Genomic DNA, 24,428 nt, shown 5'->3' with positions numbered 1-24,428 from the left:
ACTGTTTCACGGGGGTCACCAAACAACGCAGTCCCCCATTTTTTCCCCCTTTTCCTTAGCTGTGCTATTCCCTTTTATTCTATTGGCTTTTGAAAGCCAATAGAATAGACTCTCTTGAATAGAGTCTAATTCTATTGGCTTTCAAAAGCCAATAGGAATTGTCCAGGCTGTCTCTGCCCTGCTGAGCCCGCCAAAAGCCCCAGTCTGCAAACCTTGCTGCAAGTTGTCTGCAGCGAAGGCGAGCTGTCTGGAAGCTTCACCCCTCCCTGCTGAGCAACTACTAAAAATGTAAGTAAAAGAGGGCCAGGGGTGGGAGGTGGGAGGCTGGTGGGCGCAGGGAGGGTTGGTCACCCTGCGCCATCACTGCCTCTTGCCAGCTACGCCTGGGTCGGCGCAGGGGGCGGCACCATGCATGCGCAGCGCTCCTGGGCAGGGGAAAGTCCTCGACTTACGACCGGTTGGGTAGTCCTCAACTTACGACTGGTTGGAGGTCGCAACATTAAAAAGGTTGAGAACCACTGTGCTAGAGAATATTGGAAGACCAAACATCTCTCTGGATGGCAATATCTGGCCATAAATATATACTGGACCTAGGGACATGCTACCACCACCTGATCAAAATGCCAAGGGTCATCCTGCAATGGTGAAATATATCAGGGCAGTATACAAAGAAGGGATTGTTATAAAAATAATTGTTGTTTAGTCACTCAATACCTTCTAACTCTTAATGCCTTGAAAAACATTATTTGCCAGGATAGTCAACAACTGCATTGAGTTTTTATCAAAATGGAGAACTTCGGATAACCTTAGGTAGACTGGCTACATTCATGCTTAGACTACAACAAAGATACTTGATTTCTGAATGACATATATGAAACTATGCCTTAGAACTGACCGGGAAGGAAAAACTGTAGATTTAATCATAAAATAGTAACAGTGACCTGGTGCAAGATGCAATTGTAGTAGAACTGACTGGAAAACAACAGTATTTTGTTATTATACTTAGCATACATGCAAATGAGAAAAGTCAAGAAATGTTTTTGTATTTCCTTGTGGTTATTTAAAAATACAATAATTGTAGCTCAGTTGGAATGTAAGAGTCAGCCAAGTTCAGAAAGAGGCCAGCATTGCTTTCTAATAGTATCAAGGAAGCTGTAAAAGTTAAGAAGACTTCCTTCAGGAAATGGAAAGTAGGACAGCCTGTATTGACTTTCACATGGAGGGGAAAAAAAATCACAAAAATTAAACATTTTGAGGGACTTGACAGTATAGTATTAAAACACTGGGCTCTGATGACATTCATCCTAGATTATCCATCCTTCTGTCTTTCTGTCTAACTAACTATCTAGCACAGTGGTTCTCAACCTTTTTAATGCCGTGACCCCAACCGGTCATAAGTCGAGGACTACCCAACCGGTTGTAAGTCGAGGACTTTCCCTGCCTGGGAGCGCTGCGCATGTGTGGTGCCGCCCCCCTGCGCTGGCCAAGGCGTAGCTGGCAAGCGGCAGAGATGGCGCAGGCCGACCACCGGCTGGGCCACCAGCTGGCCCAGCCCAAGGGAGGTAAGGCACCCGCCAGGCCCCACGTGCGCCAGCAACCCTCCCTGCGCCCGCCGGCCTCCCACCTCCCACCCTTGGCCCTCTTTTACTTACATTTTTAGTAGTTGCTTAGCAGGGAGGGGTGGAAACTTCCAGACAGCTCGCTTTCGCTGCAGACAACTTGCAGCACCGTTTGCAGAATGTGACTTTTGGCGGGTTCAGCAGGGCAGAGACAGCCTGGACAATTCCTATTGACTTTTGAAAGCCAATAGAATTAGACTCTATTCAAGAGAGTCTATTCTATTGGCTTTCAAAAGCCACTAGAATAAAAGGGAGTAGCACAGCTAAGGAAAGGGGGGGGGAAATGGCGGACTGCGTTGTTTGGCGATCCCCATGAAATGGTCGTTCAACTCCAAATGGGGTCCCCACCCACAGGTTGAGAACCGCTGATCTAGCATCTATCTATCTTGGATGGATGGATGTCATCAGAACCCAGAGTTTTAATCCTGTGTTTTGTGTGTGTGTATGTATTAATCCTCAGATCATGCCCAGTGCCAGAAGACTAAAAAGTAGCAAATGTGAATGCTTATTTTTAAAAAGAGGCCCAGAAGACACCTGGGAAATTATTGACTAGTCAGCTCAATGTCTGGAAAATAATAGGTAGAAACAATAATCGAAGGAAAAAATAATTATATTAATGGAAGAACGAACCTTGTCAAAGGAAAATCAGCATGGATTTGTTAAAGTATTCTGCTTTAAAAGTCTTTGGCAGAGTTCTTTGTCCAAGGCTTTTGAGTAAACTTATCCATGATAGCTATGGAAAAGGCAAATTAAGGATCATTAAAAGTGATTGAAAATAAAATTGGCCCCTTTGTAATGCCCTTTTACAGATCTTCAATATGTGCTCATCTGGAATATTTTGTATAGTTCTGATCACGGCCTTTGGAAAAAGATAGTAGCATTGGCCAAAGTAGAGCAAAGGGAAATGAAAATGATCAGGAATCTTAAATACTTTCCCCATGAAAAAAGACTAGAGGGCTTGGGACTCCTGAGTTTGGGGAAAAAGGCAGCTGAGAGGGCACATGACTGAGAAGTATAAAATCATGACTGGTGTGCAAAATGGATTGAGAGAAGTTTCTCTCTTTCTCTAAACAATAGAACCTCAAGTAATCCAGTGAAGCTGATCGGAGGGAGACTTAACAGTAGAACAGATCAAGTAAAGCACATCTTCACCTACCAAATAATTCATCAGTGGAATTAATTACCACAAGATGGGGTAACGGTTATTATCTTGAATGGCTTTCAAAGGGAATTGAGTTTGTTTGTTTGTTTGTTTATAAAATTTATATACTGCCCATCTTACCTCAAGGTAACTCTGAGCGGCTTAAATATTATGGAGGACATGTCTGTCAAGAGTTATTGATCTTTTTTTTAGAAATATATTTTATTAATTTTTTTAACATAATCACCATTAATATTTGGTAAATAGCATGCTTTCCGGGTTTATATTTACAAACAATCAATAACAATTATTTTCTATAATTCTATATTCCACATCGTAGCCTTTGTTGATTTTCTCTTCTTCCAATAATATTCTCTCTATCAACCTTAAATTAATACATTTCTCAATATTTTAGTAGATAACAATTGAATATAAACATTTTTCTAATATTTCTACAAATAACAACCACATCAATATGAAGCTTCTTTTCTAATTAGTCATCTTAATTACCTTGTCATAGATCCTGTTATTAAAGTTCTTATTTAAATTTATTTTTACCTGTTAAAATTTAATTACACTTAAATATTTAAGTCTTTTTCCTCATACAAGCCATCTCAACAGTTTTACATTTCTCATATCTTAAAACAAAAACAAAAAAAGAGAGAAGAAAAAAAGAAGGAAATAATATACTACTTGAAAAATATGTCTCTCTTAAGCTAAAATAATACATTTATGTCCCAAAAATTTTCTAATCTTTTCAAGGATATTCAAACCAATATTTAATCTTTTAAGTATTCCATCTAATAAATCCACAGCTAATCTTTTAGAACTATTCAAAACATTCTTATTAATTGAAATTTTCTCAAAATCCATTACACTTAAGTATCTAAAACATTTCCCTCATATAAATCATCCCCACCAGTGGTTCTAACACTAATTAGTGATTGGGTAAATTTGACAAACTCTGAGATATTACATTTAGAGGGATGGGATTTACTTTTTGGGTGGCATGCCTATTTAATATTTAATAAAAAAATGGATTGGGTCTTTAAAGCTCATATTTTAAGAACTTCTTTACTTAGGACTTGGAGAAAATATTATAAAAGTGATTTTAAAGTACCATTATGGGCTATACCTTGGCATGCGATAGAAGGAATAAAAAGAGGTGCTAAAATGGATATGGTATCTTATAGACAGTTACTTAGATGGGATGGACAAAACTGGCAGTTAAAATCACGGGAAGAGTTAGCACAAGAAAATATTATTTATTCTTGGTTCCAATATAGGCAACTAGTAGATAGATGGAAGGTGGATTGTAAGGTGGGTCTTCTTAGAGAAGATGAAAATCTTATTAAGCAAGTGAAGGATCAAAGACAAACCCACATTAAGAGGATTTATGGGGTTTTAGTTGAATTGGATTCAGAAACGGAACTAATTAAAGATTGTATGATCAGATGGGCACAGAATTTTGGTGAGCCAGTTCCATTGGACATTTGGGAAACCATTTGGGTGAGAAATGTCAAATTTACACAAGCACAGAACTTAAGGGAGAATTTTTATAAAATGTTTTATAGATGGCACCTTGATCCACAAAAAATGTCTTTTATGTACCCTGACTTACAACCTAAATGTTGGAGATGTGGTTGTATGGATGCTACCTATTATCATATTTGGTGGTTGTGTAGAGAGATAAAAGCATTTTGGATTAAGATATGGTGGAATATCCAGAGAATTTTTAGAAGGAGGGTAAAATTTACTCCGCAATTATTTTTATTGGGTATAGTTACTGACTGTGATACAAAGGAGGTTATATTGATGTTAAATTTGATTACAGCCGCGAGGCTGTTAGTAGGACAATATTGGAAGAAGGAATCTTTGCCTACATTGCAGGAATGGTTTCTTAAAGTGTCTTATTTGACGGAAATGGCAAAGATTTCGGCTTTTTTAAAGGAACAAACGCAAGAGAAATTTCTTGCTGTTTGGGATAAATGGATAAAATTTATACAATTTAAATTGGATATAAAAAAATATCATATAGCTTTTTCATAATTTTTATTTTTATATATATATATATATGTTAATGCTATTTTTTTTTCTTTTTCTTTCTTTTTTTCTATAAATATAATTTCTTAACTGTTTTTTTAATTAAGCCTATATCCTGCTTTGGGAAGCTCGGGGGGGGGAAGGGGGGTGTTTGGGTGGGGGTGGGGGGAGGGGGGTTTTGTTGTGTAATGTTTAGTTTTTTTTTTCTTTTTGTATATGTGGTTTTTTGTTATTGTATTGTTATGTTTTTCTTTGTAAAATTTATAAAACTTTTTAATAAAAAAAATAAATAAAAAAAAATAAATCATCCCAACATTTTTATATTTCTCATATCATAAACAAAAAATACTATGTTACTTGAGGAGCCTATCCCTCTTAAACTAAAATTCATTTATATCCAAAATTTTATTTCTTTAACCATATTCAAACAAGTGCTTAATCCTTAAATATTCCATCTGATAAGTCCCATCATCTAATTTCTTAATTCTAACTTAAGCCTTTTTTCCCCTGCCAAACATCTTTCCTAGTCAGTATGCTCCGCTGGACCAAAAAGTCTTCCCATAGTATTGTAGATATTGTTATAGGTATAAGAGATGAGTCAAGTAAGGTGTTTTTGTGGGAATATTTCACCCCTTCATATTCCTTGAAAATCTTTCTTTCTCTCTAGTTTCTCTTATCACTTTTTGCCTCTCAAGTTCTTGTAGTTCTCCTGACAGCTCTGCAATCCACTTTCTCGAATCTTTTTTCTTGTCCTTAGACTTATTTTGTAATCTTGAAGTATAAGTTGTCTTTTCCATGTCCAATATTTCCTGCATGTTTTTCTCCACCTGGGTTAAATCATAGTTTCTTCCATTGTTGAATTCCATCTTTAAATCTCTTTCCTCTGGTTTATGTTCAGTTATCTGCTTTACTTGATCTTTTTTTTCTGAGAATTTTTTTTGTAAAGTTAAATTGAAGATGTCTTCATTTAAATTTTCAAAGTTATTTTTAATTTCCTAGTGGTTTGAAGTCATTGTCATTTGTACTAGTTGTATCATAGCATACATTTCCTCCTGGCAAGTATTTGTTTTTTCTTGATATATTTTTTCTGCAGATCTCTGATGTTCCATGATAACCAAAAATCAAAGTTTTCCTTTCTCTGCAAACAGCTTTAAAGTCACAATTCAATAAGTATTTATAATCCAGGAAGGTCAATTTTTTTTAAGTTTTATAATTCTCACTTTGTAGATAGCCCAAAATGTTTTCTTTTCTTTATTATAGCTGTTCTTCGTTTAGTTGAAACATTGAAGGTCGCAATAACAAGTTATCTTTTCCTGGGCTTGCCAGTTCCTATGTTTAGAGCAGCCATAATTATATATTTTCATCCACCACTAGATGTCAGCACCAGTTCATTTTTCAATTTTCAAAACAGGCAATTGCTTTCTGTTTTCATCAATAGTCTTTTGCTAAGAAAATCTGAATTCCACCAATTTCACACTTATTCAGATTTAAGACTTATATTCATTTCATTTTAGTATATTTCTGTCCCCCATAAAAATTTAATTTGCCTCTTCTGTCTGTGGGAGGGTGGAGCAAAAATCCCCCTCTTCTCACTTTCGGAGGATTTTTGCTTCTTGGGGTTTTTTTTCCCAGGAAATCAATCAAGTAGAAGAGAGAGAATCGGTATTCTTACCCAGTTCCAAGCATGTTATTTATGATCAAGCTTTTTGGTTTCGGCTGCTTGTAGCTTGGGCTAGGCTCTGGAGTGACGCTAGCCTTTCTTCTGTTGGTTTCTGGAGGGCTTTCCGCGAACGACCGGATTGACCACCATCTCTCCACAGTCGGCAGGGCTTTCCTACTTCTTTGCAACCTCTTCGGGGCGACCTTTGGCCCATTTAGGATCCCCAAACAGAGAAGAATCGGCCATAAGGTGTGGAGCCCCGCAATCCCTTGGCTACTTGCACTACTGCGCAAAATCGCAAGGGCTATTGATCTTGAGGACTAAGCATTACCTCCAGGTTGGAGTCAACATGTCTCTGAATACTAATTGTATAAGAAGAAAGATGGCAGATGATTCCATCTCTTGCTTATAAGCATCCCACAAGCTTTGGGTTGACCACTGTGAGAAACAAAATGGTGGATCCTTTATAGCTTTTTATGTTATTCTTTCAGTGGATTGTATCTCACAGTGGTTTCCTACTGATGGAATAACCTTCCAGTTTAATCAGGTACAGAGAGCTCTAGAGCAGGGTGTCAAACTCGCCGCGTCACATGACATGTCGCGATGTATCATGACTTTTTCTTGCATTACCGGAGCTGGGGTGGCTGCAGCCTCCGTACGATGCAACTGTCCTGTGGGCCAGCAGTTTCACATCCTGCTCTAGAGGGTGGGAGGAGAAAATGGAAAATTTTCTTGGGATAGCCAGAAATCCCAGAAGACAACCATTGTTCCTTGGGAACCACTCCAAGCTTGGTATAAGATGAGTGGCTATATAAATATTTTAAATAAATAAATAAGATGCTTGAGTACACATGTGTCAAAAGATAAATCCTAGCATTCTTTGTAATAATGACTACCATTCTTGGATTGGCAATATATTCCTGACCTGACCTTTTGTCATCACTGAGGAAGCTTAGTTCCATAAGTAGGATCAGAGAATTTAGCTTATTGAAAAATTTTCCAGGGTAAAAAAGAAAAAAATATATTGGAGTGGAACAGAACAGAAAGGTGAATAAACAGCTGGAAAATATGAGGGGCTGGATGTTCTGTTCAAATATTTCTTTATAATGGGGGAGTAGTGTTTCCTAGAACAGTGGTTCTCAACCTTTTTAATGCCGCGACCCCCCCCAACCGGTCGTAAGTCAAGGACTAAACAACCAGTCGTAAGTCGAGGACTAAACCGGTCGTAAGTTGAGGACTACCCAACCGGTTGTAAGTCGAGGACTTTCCATGCCTGGGAGCGCCCTGCATGCATGGTGCCGCCCCCTGTGCCGGCCGAGGCATAGCTGGCAAGCGGCAGAGACGACGCAGGCTGACCACCAGCTGGGCCACCAGCTGGCCCAGCCCAAGGGAGGTAAGGCACCCGCCGGGCCCCACGCGCACCAGCAACCCTCCCTGTGCCCACCAGCCTCCCACCCCTGGCCCTCTTTTACTTACATTTTTAGTAGTTGCTTGGGGGGGGGGGTGGAAACTTCCAGACAGCTGCCTTCGCTGCAGACAACTTGCAGCACCATTTGCAGAATGCGACTTTTGGCGGGCTCAGCAGGGCAGAGACAGCCTGGACAATTCCTATTGGCTTTTGAAAGCCAATAGAATTAGACTCTATTCAACAGAGTCTATTCTATTGGCTTTCAAAAGCCAATAGAATAAAAGGGAGTAGCACAGCTAAGGAAAGGGGGGAAAAATGGCGGACTGCGTTGTTTGGCGATCCCCGTGAAATGGTCGTTCAACCCCAAATGGGGTCGCGACCCACAGGTTGAGAACCGCTGTCCTAGAAGGAAGTAACCCCTTTGAAATATTGACACTCTTTAAATTAAATTTAAAAAATAAAATTAACCCTTCTGTGGCTTAATTGATTAAGAAGGGATTTTTTGGAAGTTTGAGAGTAATAAGGTATCTTTCTAAAGGAAGGTTAGTAAATTAATTGCATTGGAACAAAAGGCAGAATTTGGTGGACATTTCCAACTTAATGCTGTCCATGTGCACTTTCTCATCAGTTCACACCCACCAAAGCCATGGTGTCAGGGGTTATGTGAATCGTTGTCCAACATATATGACAAGTTGAGAAAGGCAAACAATTTTTAAAAATGGAAAAATATTAACACTGTAATGTGATCAGAAAAACAATTTAAAAACAGATATCAGCCAGGGAGAATAAACTGAAGCAAAGTATATTATAAATAGAACAGCCCCACACAAATTGATCAAATCGTGTTCCTTGTCCTAATGCAAAGTTTAGCAAACAACTCTTATCAATAGTCCATTGATGCAGATCAGACACAAATTTCTCTTGCCAGTGTTCATAATAATTCTTTTGGCCAGCCCCCTTGTTCCTCCCCACAACTTCACAGTTTTTTATTGGCAAAGGAACAAAATAGGGGGTGTTTACAACAGTTCACTTAGTGACCGAAGTTACAATGACTCTGAAAAAAGTGACTTATGACCATTTTTCACACTTTGCAGATCCCCATGGTCCCGTGATTTATATTTGGATGCTTGACAACTGACTCTATAACAGTTGCAGTATACTGGGGTCATGTGATCACTTTTTGTGACCTTCTGACAAGAAAAGTCAATGGGGACACTAGATTCACTTAACAACCATGTTACTAATTTAACAACTACAGTAATTCACTTAATAAATGTTGCAAGAAAAGTCGTAAACTGGGACAAAACTCATTTAACAAATTTGTCACTTAGCAACAAAAATGTTGGGGTCAATTGTGGTCATAAGTTGAGGATTACCTGTAGAAGCCTCATAGAATTAAATAGGACTGCATTTGTTAGATAAGAATTTCCAATGTTTGATTAATTTTATATATTAAGTGGCCTTTTTCTTATAGCTAAATATGTTCCTTTTGTGTATATACCTTGACTTGATAGCATCTTCCTTCCTTCCCAGCGGTGGTGCTATTACCGTAATTCCAAACACAGGAGCAGCAGCATACAGATTGTATAGCGGGCAAACTCTCAAGAGGATGATGTGTTGTTGTTATCCAGAATTTTTTCCTGCATTTGGAGTTGAGCTGTTATTTTATGGAGTTACACCAGACACAAGTGCTTTACAGAGCAGGTGTTTATAACAGGGGAAGGATCTTTGAATGTTTGCCAATGGATTGAATGAAGCAACCTTTTGTTATTGTTGTCACTAGGCTTTTAATTTTTATTTTTCTTGTTGGTTTCATTTCTAGACAATTAGGTTTGGATATATTGAAACAGGCAGCTATGGCCAAACAAGCACAGGTTTTTATTTTTGCCCCGTCTGTCTCAAGGGTGGAATGTATGTTTGTTTTTGTGTGGGAGAGAGAAACTGGTAACTCTAAGTGAAAGGCCCAATTGCTGAAATCACAGTAAAGAGGAAGCTGCCAGCGCATTCTTTGGAACTCCTGGTGTGGCATCCTCTTGTTAGATTGACTGGGGGAGATCCTGTCACTTTCACCCAGCCACAACTAAGCCTCAGTTGTCATGTGATGAGTCAGCCTGTTGCTGTAGCTATATTTCTCAATTCGATTGCACCAACAACTCCCAGCACGACATAGGGTGTGACAAGGGAGAATAGCAGCTTGATTCCTGAAAATATCTGCATTAGACACCTTGTGACCCAGACTTCTTACTCTACGGCAACCAGGAGGATGGCTCATGTTCATGTGTCAAGTGGCATTGATTACAACCGGGTCATGTCTCTGCCCAGCCTCCATTTATCCATCCGAAGGTTAGTTGGGCAATGTGTTCTGTCTGCCACAGCTAGCTCTGAGTGTTGTGTCTGGGGCATGGGTGCTGCTCATGACTGCATGTTTCCAGTCAGAAAGTCATGCTAGAGAAAACTTTTTAGTTGCCAGAGTCGGTGGTGAGAAGTAGGCTGCAAGAATTGGGGGCCATGGAAATCTGAAGTTTGTGACTCTTGAGTTAGTGAGAAACTAGCATTTGCTAGTATTTGAGGAATTGTACATTGTAATGAAGGGCATTAGTGGTATGTGGTTGAGGATACTCAAGGTTGGAGAATAGCATTGAATCTTACAGAAGAGCACTGTGAGTGCTTGTCTTTCACCATATTTCTGAAGAACTTTTAACTCACTGAAGGATGGGAATTCTGTTAATATCTTTGCATAGTTTGCTAATGCAAACATCTTATGCCACTGTTTTGTTGAGACTTATTTAGGAGGAAGTACCCAAAAGACAGAATGGGGCTTACTTCCTATACATATTGTGCTGTTGGTTTTTTACAGTCCACAAATGCAATTGGAACAATTAACCATTATATAGCAATGTGTATATGTTATACATACAGGAACAGCTTATTGACCAGCAGGGGGAGTTAAAAGTAAAAAAAATGAGGAAGGAAAAGAGCGATTCTCTAAGCTAAGGCGTAATTTATGCCGGTTACTAAACAGTTCCAGTTTTGCATAAAGGAAATCTTACATGCTCTGTTGTGAAGCCTAGTGTCTATATAAAATAAATAAACCAATATATCTTGTACAAATTGACTAGTTTTATTTACACATGCTCCATTTACAACTTCGGTAGAACTCTTTGCTTGAACTTTAGCTAGTTTTGTGGATTGGTGGAAAGATAAACTGTGATGAACAGAGTACAGTAGAATAGCAGTGAGAATCAGATTCTTTTAACATTTAATTCTGAAACTCCACTTCACATTATTTCCAAAGTACTGCTCCAGTGTGGGAATGGTAGTTTTTCTTTAAAAAAAAAGAGGAAAGCGAGTGTCTAGATTTTGAAAACTAAATTGAGGTAATGATTTAAACATTGTATGCCTGCATTAGATGTGCAAAGAGTGGGGAACAATATACCTTTTTTAATCCAACTGGTGTAGGTTTAGCTTACAGAGGATTCTAGAAGATAACCTGTATTAAACTGTTTATGTTTATGGGCTGCTTTAAAAAAAAAGGACTTGACCCAAGTATTGTACAAGATTTCCTGTGTAACTATTTAACACATACTGTGACTTCTGTGCTTAGCATGTTGTCATTTATAGTTTATTAAACATGCTTATATCTTAATATAATCTTTGAATCCTGCTAATTATAGTTTAATCAATAAACCATGTTTAAGTAATCCATGAGTTAGCCCAGTATGCAAAACAGGTGTGTAAATAAGAATGGATGCTGAACAGAACTGCTGAACACTCTTTGAATTGGTTATTCTTCCCACATTAGTATTCTAGAGGTTCTGTATTTTTAATAAGTATTTTAATATTAGGTGAGCAACATTCTTGAATTCCTTGACATGTTTCTTTTTTCCCCTGGCAGCTTCGAAGTGGAAAATGGCCCATCTCCAGGTCGCAGCCCCCTGGATTCCCAGGCCAGCCCTGGATTGGTGCTTCACCCCAGCTTTCCACAGAGCCAAAGGCGTGAGTCCTTCCTGTATCGTTCGGACAGTGACTACGACATGTCGCCAAAGACCATGTCACGCAACTCCTCCATTGCCAGTGAAGCGTAAGTCCCTCTTCTTTATTCAGTGGGATTTCATGGAGATCTTGGAACAATCAGATAAAGGCCTCAGTTCTCTTAAATGCCCAGGGCTGGAAAGCACGCTGGTCCCAGTCATCTTATCACATCCCCTTTCTCAGTGATAAGCTCCCTGAACCAAAGGAAGACCAGGAATCAGCCTATTGACCATATTACTGGATCAGCCATAGATTGGGAGGCTTATAGGTCTCTTGTGACTCTCTAGCCCAGTGGTTCTCAACCTTTTTAATGCCGCGACCCCCAACCGGTTGTAAGTCAAGGAGTACTCAACCGGTCTTAAGTTGAGGACTACTCAACTGGTGCAGCACCGTTTGCAGAATGGGACTTTTGGCGGGCTCAGCAGGGCAGAGACAGCCTGGACAATTCCTATTGGCTTTGAAAGCCAATAGAATTAGACTCTATTCAAGAGAGTCTATTCTATTGGCTTTCAAAAGCCAATAGAATAAAAGGGAGTAGCACAGCTAAGGAAAAGGGGGGGAAAAATGGCAGACTGCGTTGTTTGGCGACCCCCGTGAAATGGTCGTTCAACCCCAAATGGGGTCCCGACCCACAGGTTGAGAACCACTGCTCTAGCCCTTCCCTGTGTTAGCTGGCAGTCCTGAGTGGGTGCAGAAATGTGGCCTCTTAAGACATAGAGCTGCTTATTTGAGCCTCACTGTGCCTGAACAACTGAATTATGGAGGGCCCTAGTGAATGGTCAGGTGGCCCAGGGCTGAGCTGAAGATGATTCAGTGTTGGGACAGGCAGTTATTAGTAATTGCAGAGGAACTACGTTTTCTCTTCTGAGCAGAGATAACACTCTTTATAAGAAGGTCTGTTCTCAACACTGCAGCCTAATTTTGCAGTCGCAAAGTTCACCAAATTCTGTAACATAAAGTAAAAAAGCTGTTGCCTGCAGCACAATTGAGAAGGGGAACAAAGCTCACTTTTTGCATGAGTTTTCTTAGCCCTTTCTGTCAGGGATCATCTAGGACCCTTAGATGGTGATGCTGGAATTTGGAAGCAAAATAAAAAAAATGGTGGCTGGCCTTCCTTCTTTCCTTCCTTCCTTCCTTCCTTCCTTCCTTCCTTCCTTCCTTCCTTCCTTCCTTTTTATTTATTTTGCTCACTGCGCATTGTATGTGTTTTACAAAGATACCATGAAAAATAGCTGTGTTATATCACCACTCGATTTAACAATATTGTTTTACATAATGTCCACACACACTATCCAAACGCCAAAAAAGAGAGAGGCCCAGATATTTTATTAATCTCGTGTAACTTTACATTGCTGCTATACCCTTGCAACATTTAAGTCCATGAAAGTATGTCAAAACTATTGAGATGCTTCCATAATAAAGTTACCGTACATTCACCAGATCATTGTTCCTCAGTCTCAGCAACTTTTAAGATGTGTGGACTTCAGTTCCCAAAATTTCTCCGTCCAGCATGCTAGCTAAGGAAGTTCCAAGAATTACACATTGTACAGTGTATACGTTTATACATCTTAATGTTGCTGTGGTTCAGAAACAGTTATCTAGATGCAGGGGGTAGGAAGTGACCTATGTCTAGAATGCAAATTCTGGTTTGGGTAGGGTGGAGCCATTCCTTACCTTCTGAGAAATTGCTTTTGGAACAGCAGGGAGTAGGGCAAAATATTGGAAAAACGGGTGACTCCATCCCCTTCTCTGTTAGATGTTAAATGAAAAAGTTGGGAAGATACTCTCAGAAGTAAAGGAGGAGGACCGGAACTTTTCTCTCCCTGCCAAGTGTAATGGGTCTTTATCTAGGGGTGGGGGGAACCAGAAATAGTAAATGAATAGAAAAGAAAAGGGGATAAAATAAGGGAGGGAAATAAAACATCTAAAAGCCTGGAGACTAAAACATATGAAGAATGGCTGCAGGATTTGGGTTTGGCTAATCTAGAGAAAAGAAAGACTGGGGCAATGTGATAGCAGTATTCCAGTATTTGAGGGGCTGCCACCAAGAGGAGGGGGGTCAAATTATTCTCCAAAGCACCAGAAGGCAGGGCAAGAAACAATGGATGGAAACTAATCAAGAAGAGAAGCAACCTTGCATTAAGCAGAAAGTTCCTAACAGTGAGGACAATTAACCAGTGGAACAGCTTGCCTTCAGAGGTTGTAAGTGCTTCATCACTGGAAGTTTTTAAGAAGAGACTGGACAGCCACCTATCTGAAATGCATAGGGTCTCTTGCTTGAGCAGGAAGCTAGACTAGAAGACCTCTAAGGTCCCTTACAGCTTTATTTTGAAGGATGGATTGATTGATTTGCACATATGTAAGGAGCTAGATATAATGCAAAATTACCTTTGCACTCTTATGGACTGTCTGGAATGGAGGTTCAGGAAAGGAAGACCCAAAGTTGCCTTGGGTGGCAGAAAAACTGTTCTGATATTATAGAGATAAGCAAACTGCAACTCACAAATCTCTCTTTTGTAAGCCTCAGAACCTCCTTGGCCCAACCTTGCATGTTATGTGGTCCCAACTACTTTACTGCTCTCAGTACCAGATTCCCCCCTCCCCATTTTAGCATAGACTTTGACCCCCACAGGAACATCTTCACCAGCAAAGTCTTGTCTCCTGCCAAAGGCTTTGAAGAGAGAGAATAATAAAGGACAATTGATGGGTGGATAAATCTAGTTAGCTCTGAAGCAAGTTTTTACAAGGTGCTTCCCTGTGGAACAGACTATTTCAAAATCTTTGATGTGATTCCTCCAGACTTTACTATCAAACAATTTCTTCCACCATATTGTGCAAAATATAGAGAGGTTAAAGGAACACAGCAACTAAGGTTTAAATGATGCACTTCAGTATTATTCAAGTCTCCTACCAGGAAAGGTGTGTAGCTCAGTTTATGGGAGATTGTGGGTTTAGTTATTATTTCTTTATTTCTTCCCATCTCTATCCTATTTTTTCCCTATAGAAGTTGATGGCAGTGTGCTTATATTTTCCCCTCCCCTCTTCCCATTTTGTCTTCAAAACAATCCTGTGGTAAAATAATTATCTGGTTAAGTGAGGACTTGGGCTTCCTCTGTTCTCATTTAACTTTAGGTTCTGTTCCCTCCCTCCAAAGTAATACAGATCTGTCATTTTTCTCCTTTACAGGCATGCTGAAGACCTAATAGTGACACCATTTGCCCAGGTATGGCTCAAGCCCCTGAGACAAAACTCCTGGTCACAACTGGGAGGATTCTACTAAAAATCCCACAAAATACTTCTAAGTTGTCTAGAGTTTTCTTCAGAAGTTTAGCAACCAAGTAGAGAGAAGTCAATGGCCAAGAATATGTTCTTTTTTCGTATACTGGCCCTCCCTCCTCTTCAAAAGAATCTTCCTTCCTTCCTAGAAGGAATGAGACCTTATTCAAAATTGAATCAGCCTTAATTTGTACTATGTAAACTCTTGTATACTATGGTGGGTTTTGATTGGTCTTGATTATTTTTCTTAATTTCAGAATTGTTCATAAAGCTTACTAGGTCACAGTAGATCTTTCATTTCATATTGGACTGTGACTGAATAAGCCACTTTTATTAGAGGCGAACCACATTCCTTAAAGCAACTTCTCAGCGGCGGTATATCTGTAGATGAAAAGAGTTGCAGACCATCACATTGATGGCATCCTTCGTATTTCTATCAGGCATTAATCAGCATGGCCACGTTTTCTTTTTTCATTGCCTTTATTGATGAAAAATGTACTGAGCCTCAGATCATTTAGAGAAATCTAGAGCTTTTCTCTGTTGGAAGAATGGAAAAGGAAGTTAATTCTTTTTGTGTTACATTAGACCCACTTGGGTCTTGGCCCAAGTCTCCATCTTCCCTTTACAGCCCCTAATTCTTTAAGTGGAGGAAGACTCCTTCACTTTGATACTTTTTAATTATTATCTAACACTCTTGTTCCATGTACTTTCTACAGGTTCTGGCAAGCTTGAGGAGTGTACGTAATAATTTTTCCATCCTGGCAAATGTTCCTACACCAACATCCAATAAGTAAGTGTCCATCAAAGCTGGGGAGCTAAACTATTGGTGACTTCTTGATCTTTTATGAAGTCATGTTATAGATATCAGGCCTTCAAGTCTATTGGATAAGCAGCTTTTAGAGGACCTAGATACTCATGTGCAAAATTTCAGATTCTTCCACATTCCCCAGAATCTGCTGCATTTGATTTGAGCAAATAATACTCAGTTTTCGTAGTCCACATAGCTAATAAAGAGCTACTGGAATGAGAGATTGTATGCATCTTTCATTGCAGTAGCTAAATCCTTGGGTACAAGGATTGTGTTCCTCTGACTATCAGTTCCTGGAGGGCAAAAAGCCAGTGAGAGTTGGCTGTTGCTTGTCAGGTTTTCTCTAAGCACCTCCAACCTAGGACTGGAAAAAGATGGTTGGACCATCTAGATCCCTGGATAATGACGACAAGGCTTTTGTTTTAATATTCATATGTGACCTTATCAGAAAGTAACAGAAGTTGCTTCCTTCCATATCCAATATAGTACTAAAGTGACTTCTTGCCATTGCTGGATATTTTCACTTTAATGTTTTAATAGACAAATATTCAAAAATGTATTTCACATGTATTCTTTTAAACACAGACAACATATAGACTCCAGAAAGCTTTGGAGTCTTTGTTATCCCCAGACAGAATGGATGGTGTTCAAGGATGGCTGGAGTTGCACTCCAGCAACATCTGCTAGTGGACCAGAAGTTTCTGGCTGTTTAGCTATTCATGAAAAATAATAGTTTATTATATCTTTTTTTTCCTGAAATCAGCATAATTGTAACCTTTGCTAGCTAGACAACAGATGTCAACGTATTTATGAAATAGGAAAAAATCCTGTAATATTGAGTATGATTGTATTCATTCGTTCCTTTCTTTTCAATTCACTCTCATTTGTCAAACTCCTGTCACTGACTAATCAATGCCAGAGACAGAATTCAGAACTTTAGAACACACGACAAGAATGGAACACAGCTTCATTTGAATGTTCACAATACTATGATACTAGAAGGGGCCAGTCCAAGGAGAAACTCCAGGGCTCTAGATATTGTTGGCCTTTAACACCCATCAGCCTCAGCCAGTATGACCATTATTAGGGTTTTATGAGTCAGAATTCAACAATATCTGATGGGCTCCATTTCTTCTTGACCCTACATAGAGCCTAAATTCTGTGTCAAATACGTAGCTTGAAACTTCCTATATTTAAAAGTTGAATGCAATTGCTGTTCCTTAGAGGTAAGAGAACCAAGGGAAGAACCTTAATTTTGCAAGGGTTCATAGAGAAGAGGTTGCCCCAGTTCCATGTTTAAAGACCCCTCTATTTGCACCTTATAGCAACAATTTCTAGAATACAAACTTGGCGCTGTGGTATATAATATATAATATACTGTCCAGAGTAGCCCTGTGGAGAGATGGGTGGCAAATAAATTTAACAAATAAAAATAAATAATAAATAATCAAGAAAGCAGTTGTTACCTGCAAGCATGTTAAAGGGGTATCTTGTTGAACAGAGTGAGCAGAAGAAGATGCTTTAACTCCTTTTATGTTTTGTGTAGCAAGGAAGATGCTGACCTTTTTCCTATTTTTTGCTCTCTTAGGAGATCTCCCTTGGGCAGTCAGCCAGCTGTTTGCAAAGCCACACTCTCAGGTAATGCTATTTTGTTTTCTATGACCAAGAAAATTCTGATTCAGACAAGAGAGCACACACAATCAATCTTGCAGACTGGCATTGGATTTCAGCATGAAAAACCTTAACAAGTACAAAATGTACCTATTAAATGTATTGACAATGTCCCAGAAAGTTCCACTCTCTGAAATATTATTGCTTTGGATGGGTCTACATCATCTTCCTCTGGGGAAAAGCAAACACAATTGAATGCATTGCGTACCAAGGTGGATCTTACTTCGAGGCAAGTTAAGACAGCTCACTCTGACATCAGGTTTGGAGGAAATAAGAACCTGAGGGCTCTAAGCAAGGGTTCTGCAAAAGTGATGGTAAAGGACACAGGTTCTTCACAGGAACACCAATCTTGTGTTCAGTTCATTGCTGCTTGTGTAGGAGGGCCTATGGACAGGCTGTGTCCATATTAATTAGGAAACTCTTCAGAATTCTCTCTCAAGCATGGGAACCTCTTGGCAAGGCCAAGCACACACTCTTATGTACAGCGTGCTTATAGAATAAACTGTGCATCAGTATTCAACCCTCTGGTTTTATACTTTGGATAGCATGCATTTTTAAATGTGACATTCACTTTTCTTCTGGAGATGTGTCAAAACAGGAAAACTCAACCCAATTTATCTTTCTTTGAGGAAGAGTGAAATACTTTGATAGCTCTTCAAGTTCCTGCCTCCACAGGAATCTGTCCTTAAGACTTATGTGTTGTTTAAATCAAAGGGTTTAAATGAAAGGGAACCTTCCCAGTAAAGTAGCATTATCTAGTTATGACATTTGAGGAGTGACCCACATCCCAAAATTGACCAAAGCCATATGAGACAGCTCCTACAACTGTAGAATCCTATAATCAGTGCCACCTTTGAAGATCTGCTGTGGGAAAGACTTACTTCAAAAGTGGAGAGAACACTTTGCCCTCTAGATGTGGTAGGACTATAATTCCCATCCTTGCTGATCATAGTCCAGGCTGATTGGGATGATGAGAGGTAAAATTAAACATCAATAAAGCTACAGCTTGCTCAGTCTGATGAGCGATAATATGAATGGTGAAATGAAAAAGCGTCAACTTCAGAAAACCTGCAGCACCACCTGCCTGGTATTAATGCCAGGAGATAACATTGACCACAAATTACTGCTGTCTAGGATGCAGAAAATGCAGGTTTATAGGGAGAACTAGCTTGGTCCTTCACAAGAAATACAGATGTAAATTCAGCAAGTATACAGTATATAATATATGCCATGTTAAGAAACCTTCAGTTAATTCTTCAGTTGCTGGAATTGTGGCAAGATATGTGTGTCTGCTTATATCTATATGCAGGCATATGAATTGTTAATAGATGCAAATAAGTTGTGATCTGAGCTCTGACCATGTTTGATGCCTGTATGATAGTTGAAAGGGGCTACTTTGAATGGATCAGAAACTGATAGGTTGATAATACTGTGCTGTGCTAGAATATGCCAATTTATTGATTGTGGCAACTAATGCGCTTCTGAGATTCATTTTGTTTTTAATTTGTATGTAAATGGAAGCTTTCATCAGGATTATTGAATAGGCCATAGAGAATACTTGCAGTTGACAATTAAAACTGTAGGGAAGCTTCTGTGTGGATTTTCAACGGTCTAGAGCAGTGATGGCGAACCTTTTAGAGACTGAGTGCCCAAACTGCAACCCCAAACCCACTTATGCATCGTCGGGTGCTGGGTGGGTGTGGCCCATTGGGTGGGCGTGGTTGTGGTGGTAAGGGCAGACTGGGTAGGACTAAAAAGTTCAATCAATCAATTCTAACTTTGCGAGATCTTTTTTTTTCCCGCAAGAAGTTGAAATTGATTGATTGATTGAACTTTTTTTTTTTTTGCACACAGCAGTGGAGGCCTAAAGCGAAAAGGTTTTATAAAACCCAGCTGAAGGCCTAGGACTGGGGCGATGGCGTATATGCCCACAGAGAGGGCTCTGAGTGCCACCTCTGGCACCTGTGCCATAGGTTCGCCACCACGGGTCTAGAAATATAATGAGACAGAAGCAGGAAGAGATTTCAGTTCCCTCTGGGTATCATCATCGTCGTCTCTTCTTCTTCATCATCTCCTCCTCCTCCTCCTTGCCTTTCTCTTATAGAGAATAAACTGCCCCAGAATAATCTACTCTATCTACAGAAGATGAGCCATGTGTATTGGGAGGGATAGTTTTAGAGGCAAATAAGGAAAAGTTGTCAAACTATGTCACACCTCTTAATTATTGTTCTGTTCTTGGTACAATAGAATTCAGTTCTGCTTCTCCTATTTGCCAGGAGAATTCTAGTTGCTGCCAATGAAACAGGTCATATATATGGATTTCAGCATATTTCTTCTGTAAAGCACATTTCACTTGCTATAAGCAGGTAGCAGAATGTAACAAGGCTATCCCCAAGATGAAGCGTTGTCTGGTTGAAACACAGCTTTGCCAGACTCCATTTTGAGGGAACTGTGATAAGAAAATGTTGCTTTAAAAAGTTGGCAAAGTGCAACTAATGAATAGTTTTAAACAGATTGATAATCATCCTTGCAACTAAATCTTAGCTAGTTTTGTACATTTTAGTAAATAAGGAAGATACTATGGGAAAATATAAGCCTTGCAGGATCAGTTCTACTATTAGAGAAGTGGCTGTCTTAAGTCAGCTGATACTAGTGCCATGACTCTAGTTCAGTGGTGGTGAACCTATGGCATGCATGCCAGAGGCAGCACTCAGAGCCCTCTCTGTGGGCACGCGCGCCATGCCCCGGAGATGGAATTGTCCCTCTTCAACCAGCCGCCTGCTAACTCGCCAAGGTCCCACGTGGCCGGATACATCCCGGCACGGCTGGTTTCCCTTCCCCCCGTCCCATCCCTCCTGGCCTCGCATGCTCTCCTTTTCTTGGGCAAGGCCCACTGCATCGCCTCCTCAGCTGTCAGCCGGCCATCCATCTTAGAGGTGACTTCTTTGAACTGCTGGCGATGGGCTGCAGAGCCCCAGAGTGCGCCAGTCGAGGGGCCGGCAAGCTGTGGCTGCTGACAGACACCATCAGCCCCCATGCACTCGCTGGCCTCTGTGTGCGGGGGCCAATGGTGTCAGGTAGCAGCTGCCCCGGCCTTTGCCTTGCCCCATGGCAATGGCATCCCCGTCCTGCCTCGCCTCACTCTGCAGGACGAGCCTCCTGCCTACCGCCCCACCTGGCAGAGACCACCCTGGATCGCCCCAACCCTGCCCACCCCCACAGGTGTCCCTCCCCACAAGCAACACTGAGGTGATCACGCTCACCTTGGCCACATCCACCCAATCTGCCATAACCACCCAGTGGGCCATGACCACCTGGCACCTGGCGATAAATAAGTGGGTTTTGGGTTGCAGTTTGGGCACTCGGTCTTTAAAAGGTTTGCCATCACTGCTCTAGTTTATGGCTGGGAAGATGTGCTTGTGGAATCGGAAGTGCCAAAATAACTTGCATCTTGATTAAAGACAGCATGATGTGCCATTTGCTGCTTTGTCTCAGGAAGCAAATTGTTTTGAGCCAATCCTAAAGTCCTGAGTGCAGAAGTTCAATTCCAGTTCCAGATGTATTGTTCTTAAACTAGACATGCACCACCTGTGACTGATTGCAGTGTTTGTATACTGACATGTATTTCAATTGTCACTCACTTTTCCCTATGTGCTTTTGCAACCTAAAGAAAGTTGCGAAAATAGAAAACCTATCAGGCCTTGGTGAGTTACCTTAGATAATTGGTTGATCACAGGCTTGCTTGGATGGCTTTGAGACCATTGTCTTCCTTCCTTCGATTCTAAAATTGATCTTCTGGGCATGATTGTCTGGTTAGCTTGAATCATCTCAATGAATATTGATCTTCATATGCTTTTAGCTGGGAGACTGAGTGGAAGATTATAGAGGGGGACATTCACTACTTTTAGAAATGCCTGAAAGATCACTTGAACCTAAACTTTGATTTCTTTTTCCACTTCATCTGCAGAAGAGACATACCAACAACTAGCCAGAGAGACCTTGGAGGAGCTAGATTGGTGTCTTGACCAATTAGAGACCATTCAGACCTATCGCTCTGTCAGTGAGATGGCATCTAACAAGGTAAGGAAGAGTGCTCAGCAGATGCACCATGGTGTCCAGGTCAATATTTTGCCTGTTATTAGCTCCACCCTAACATCCGTCAACTTTGAAATGTATACAGCCAATATTTGTCTTCTCTATGATAATTTTATTCTATATATTATGGCATAAATTATATATAGCGTGCATCGTATTTGTGTTACAAAGCCAAAATATTGCAACATGGAATGCCTGCTGACCCATATCATCCTTTGAAATGTTTCAGCCCCTTTGACTTTCTTTTATGCCTGTTCTCCAGTAATCGGTCAGCATCCACGGCAGCTAAGTTTATGTAGTCACATCTTGGAGGGTCGGTTTCCACTCCAAACATTTGCTTACACTCTTAAAATTTCCCTAAACTTGTTGATGTTGTGCTTGAATGGTTTATTTTAGCTATGTAAGCTGAGACATGCTCACAGCCTGACCATCAGGAAGATAGGGAAATACAAAAGATATTTGTCTGAAAGTGTAATAGCACTTTTGTCCCCTCACTGTTGTTTCCAAAAACATTTATAGGATCTGATTGTCTTGAATTCAGGAGTTACAGAAGTATAGTGATTTGTTCTTTATCAACTGAAAATGGAGTTTGTGGATAAAAATTCATACTCTTAAGTAAAGTTAATAAGCACTGTTGGTTCATCTGCTGGAAATTAACACAATTTTTCAAGAAAATCTCTCCAGATGTCTCTCTGAGGACTTGTAAGATGGTTTAAAGTGGATGAACAGTGGCCACAGAAATGTAAAATTTTAATGATATTGCACATTAATTCATTTTTTAATGAAAGTGAATTAAATAAAGTTATATTTTGTCCTGTCAGCATTCTTTTTTTGGTCATTAGTAAATTGTTCAAGGTCCAAGGACGGCACCCTTTACCTGGAGAAGATTCATAGTCCTAATGTGTAAAAGACGTTACTAACCCTGTTGTGGAGTATGTTGTCACTTACTCTGAAGCAATTTTTCTTCTGGGGAAAAAAAAAGAACTAGAAGACCATGTTTATTTTGGATTTAGTTTAATCTTGAAGTTAAATAAGTTATCCCAGAAGGTGTTTGCTGCCTTTAACTTGTTACTAGCCTAGTTTAAACAGATTTAAGTGAACTCTTACTGTATTGGCACTCCATCCAGGCAACAGGGATGCCTGCCAGCAAGTCAGACAGACCTAACAAATGCAGTAGGATGTTAGCTTTTCTCTATAAATGATAAATTAATATAACTTGGCATTAAATATCCCACTCTGCTGCCAGCCCTTCAGGGTAGAGTAGGTCAGGAAACGGACATCACAAGAAATAATAGAACACTGTTATATCAAGCTATAATAATATATTCTTAAAAGTCTGACAGAGTTTGTCTTTTCCTTCCTCTTATACTAAACAGAATTAAGACAGGCCATTCTTGTGTTTCTTTCTCACCTGCTCCTGTGTTTCTGAGCTAAGCTGATATTTTTGTAATGGTTGCTACATAGCTTCTTTGGGATTTTCTCTGTATCCTCTACATCTGCCATTAAATGGTTTCTTTGCTGGGGCATTATTTTTTTAAAATATCTGCTTCCCCCTTTTCCAGCTTGGATCTTTCCCAGTATATTGAGATTGAAACTCCAGACTTCTTATTCATGCTTTTTGGGAATCTGGGAATTTGCAATTCCCAGTGCACCTGAAGGATCTCATGCTAGGAATAAGGCTCATGAATCTTTGGAAAGTTTCTACACAGCTTTCATACAGTTTTTTTTTTTTTTTTTGAAAAAAATACCTTCCCAAAATGCTGTTGCTGTTTCCAACACTGCCTCCCTACTTGATGTCCAATATCAAAAAGGTATCAAACAGGCAGTGCAAAACAAGATGTTTACTTTTCAATTATCACCCACATTATTAACACATGGCTGTTCAATCAGAACATTATTTTCTGGTATCTTTTTTGTAAATTTGCAATGTCTGTTATTAAGAAGTTAGATAAAAATAGCAATAGCAATAACACTTAGACTTATATACCACAGCACAGTGCTTTACAGCATTCTCTGAGCAGTTTACAGAGTCAGCATATTGCCCCCAACAATCTGGGTCCTCATTTTATCGACCTCAGAAGGATGGAAGGCTGAGTCAACCTTGAGCCGGTCAGTGGGCAAAGTTAGCCTTCAACTTTGCATTTTAACCACTGCACCTCTACGGCTCTTATAAAAACCTATAAGATAAAATAAGTTTAATTTCCTGCCTCCCTACACAGATTCATGCCTGTGTTTGAGAGAACCAGCATTTTATTCCTGTTGGCATATTTATGTTGATATAAAATAAGCATATTAAATAAGTAGAAATTGCTTTATACTAAGCAAGTGAAAAAAAGATAGGTGGCTAGGCCAGCCAAAGCAATAGAGGAAGCAGGTTGGGATGCAAGAAGAATCTGAATAAAATTTTAGGATTTTGTTCTCTTGTGATGTTCCTGGTGTAAGGAGTGCCCTTTGCCCACTTTTGCTCAATGGGAGATTGCAATCAAGTTACAGATTTGTTGTGTAAAATCCAAATAAGGTAGGCATTGGGAAGATGGAAGGAGCTGCGCCACAATCTGAATCTGCACAATGAGAAAGCAGCATATCCTGTTGAAGGGCGTCATGTCCTACCTCTGTGGTCTCTGAAGTTCAGGTTGCCATGTTGCAATCATGGAACTGACGTCAGGAGGCAGAAA

The 24,428-nt window shown here is 39.9% G+C and overlaps 1 protein-coding gene across 3 annotated transcripts in view; it reads left to right on the top strand.

The window, feature by feature from the left end:
- LOC120297126 (cAMP-specific 3',5'-cyclic phosphodiesterase 4B-like) overlaps positions 1-24,428 on the top strand; it is an 89,374-nt gene that overhangs the window by 19,324 nt on the left and 45,622 nt on the right. The window contains exons 1-6 of one of the 3 annotated variants that reach the window (XM_039319393.1): positions 2,795-2,814; positions 11,767-11,952; positions 15,090-15,126; positions 15,896-15,969; positions 17,576-17,625; positions 21,626-21,738. In XM_039319393.1, coding sequence (XP_039175327.1) covers positions 2,810-2,814; positions 11,767-11,952; positions 15,090-15,126; positions 15,896-15,969; positions 17,576-17,625; positions 21,626-21,738 — 465 coding nt within the window. In that variant the 5' untranslated portion in view covers positions 2,795-2,809. Of the gene's footprint in view, positions 1-2,794; positions 2,815-9,235; positions 10,215-11,766; positions 11,953-15,089; positions 15,127-15,895; positions 15,970-17,575; positions 17,626-21,625; positions 21,739-24,428 lie in introns of those variants that run through there. The other 2 variants (XM_039319392.1, XM_039319391.1) reach the window with 2 other exon arrangements.

The sequence above is a fragment of the Crotalus tigris genome, unplaced genomic scaffold (genome assembly GCF_016545835.1).
Source record: "Crotalus tigris isolate CLP2741 ecotype Arizona unplaced genomic scaffold, ASM1654583v1 scf7180000023584.419172, whole genome shotgun sequence".
Lineage (NCBI taxonomy): Eukaryota > Metazoa > Chordata > Lepidosauria > Squamata > Viperidae > Crotalus > Crotalus tigris.
The sequence above is the reverse complement of the archived record's forward strand: the minus strand, read 5'-3'. Positions and strand labels throughout refer to the sequence as shown.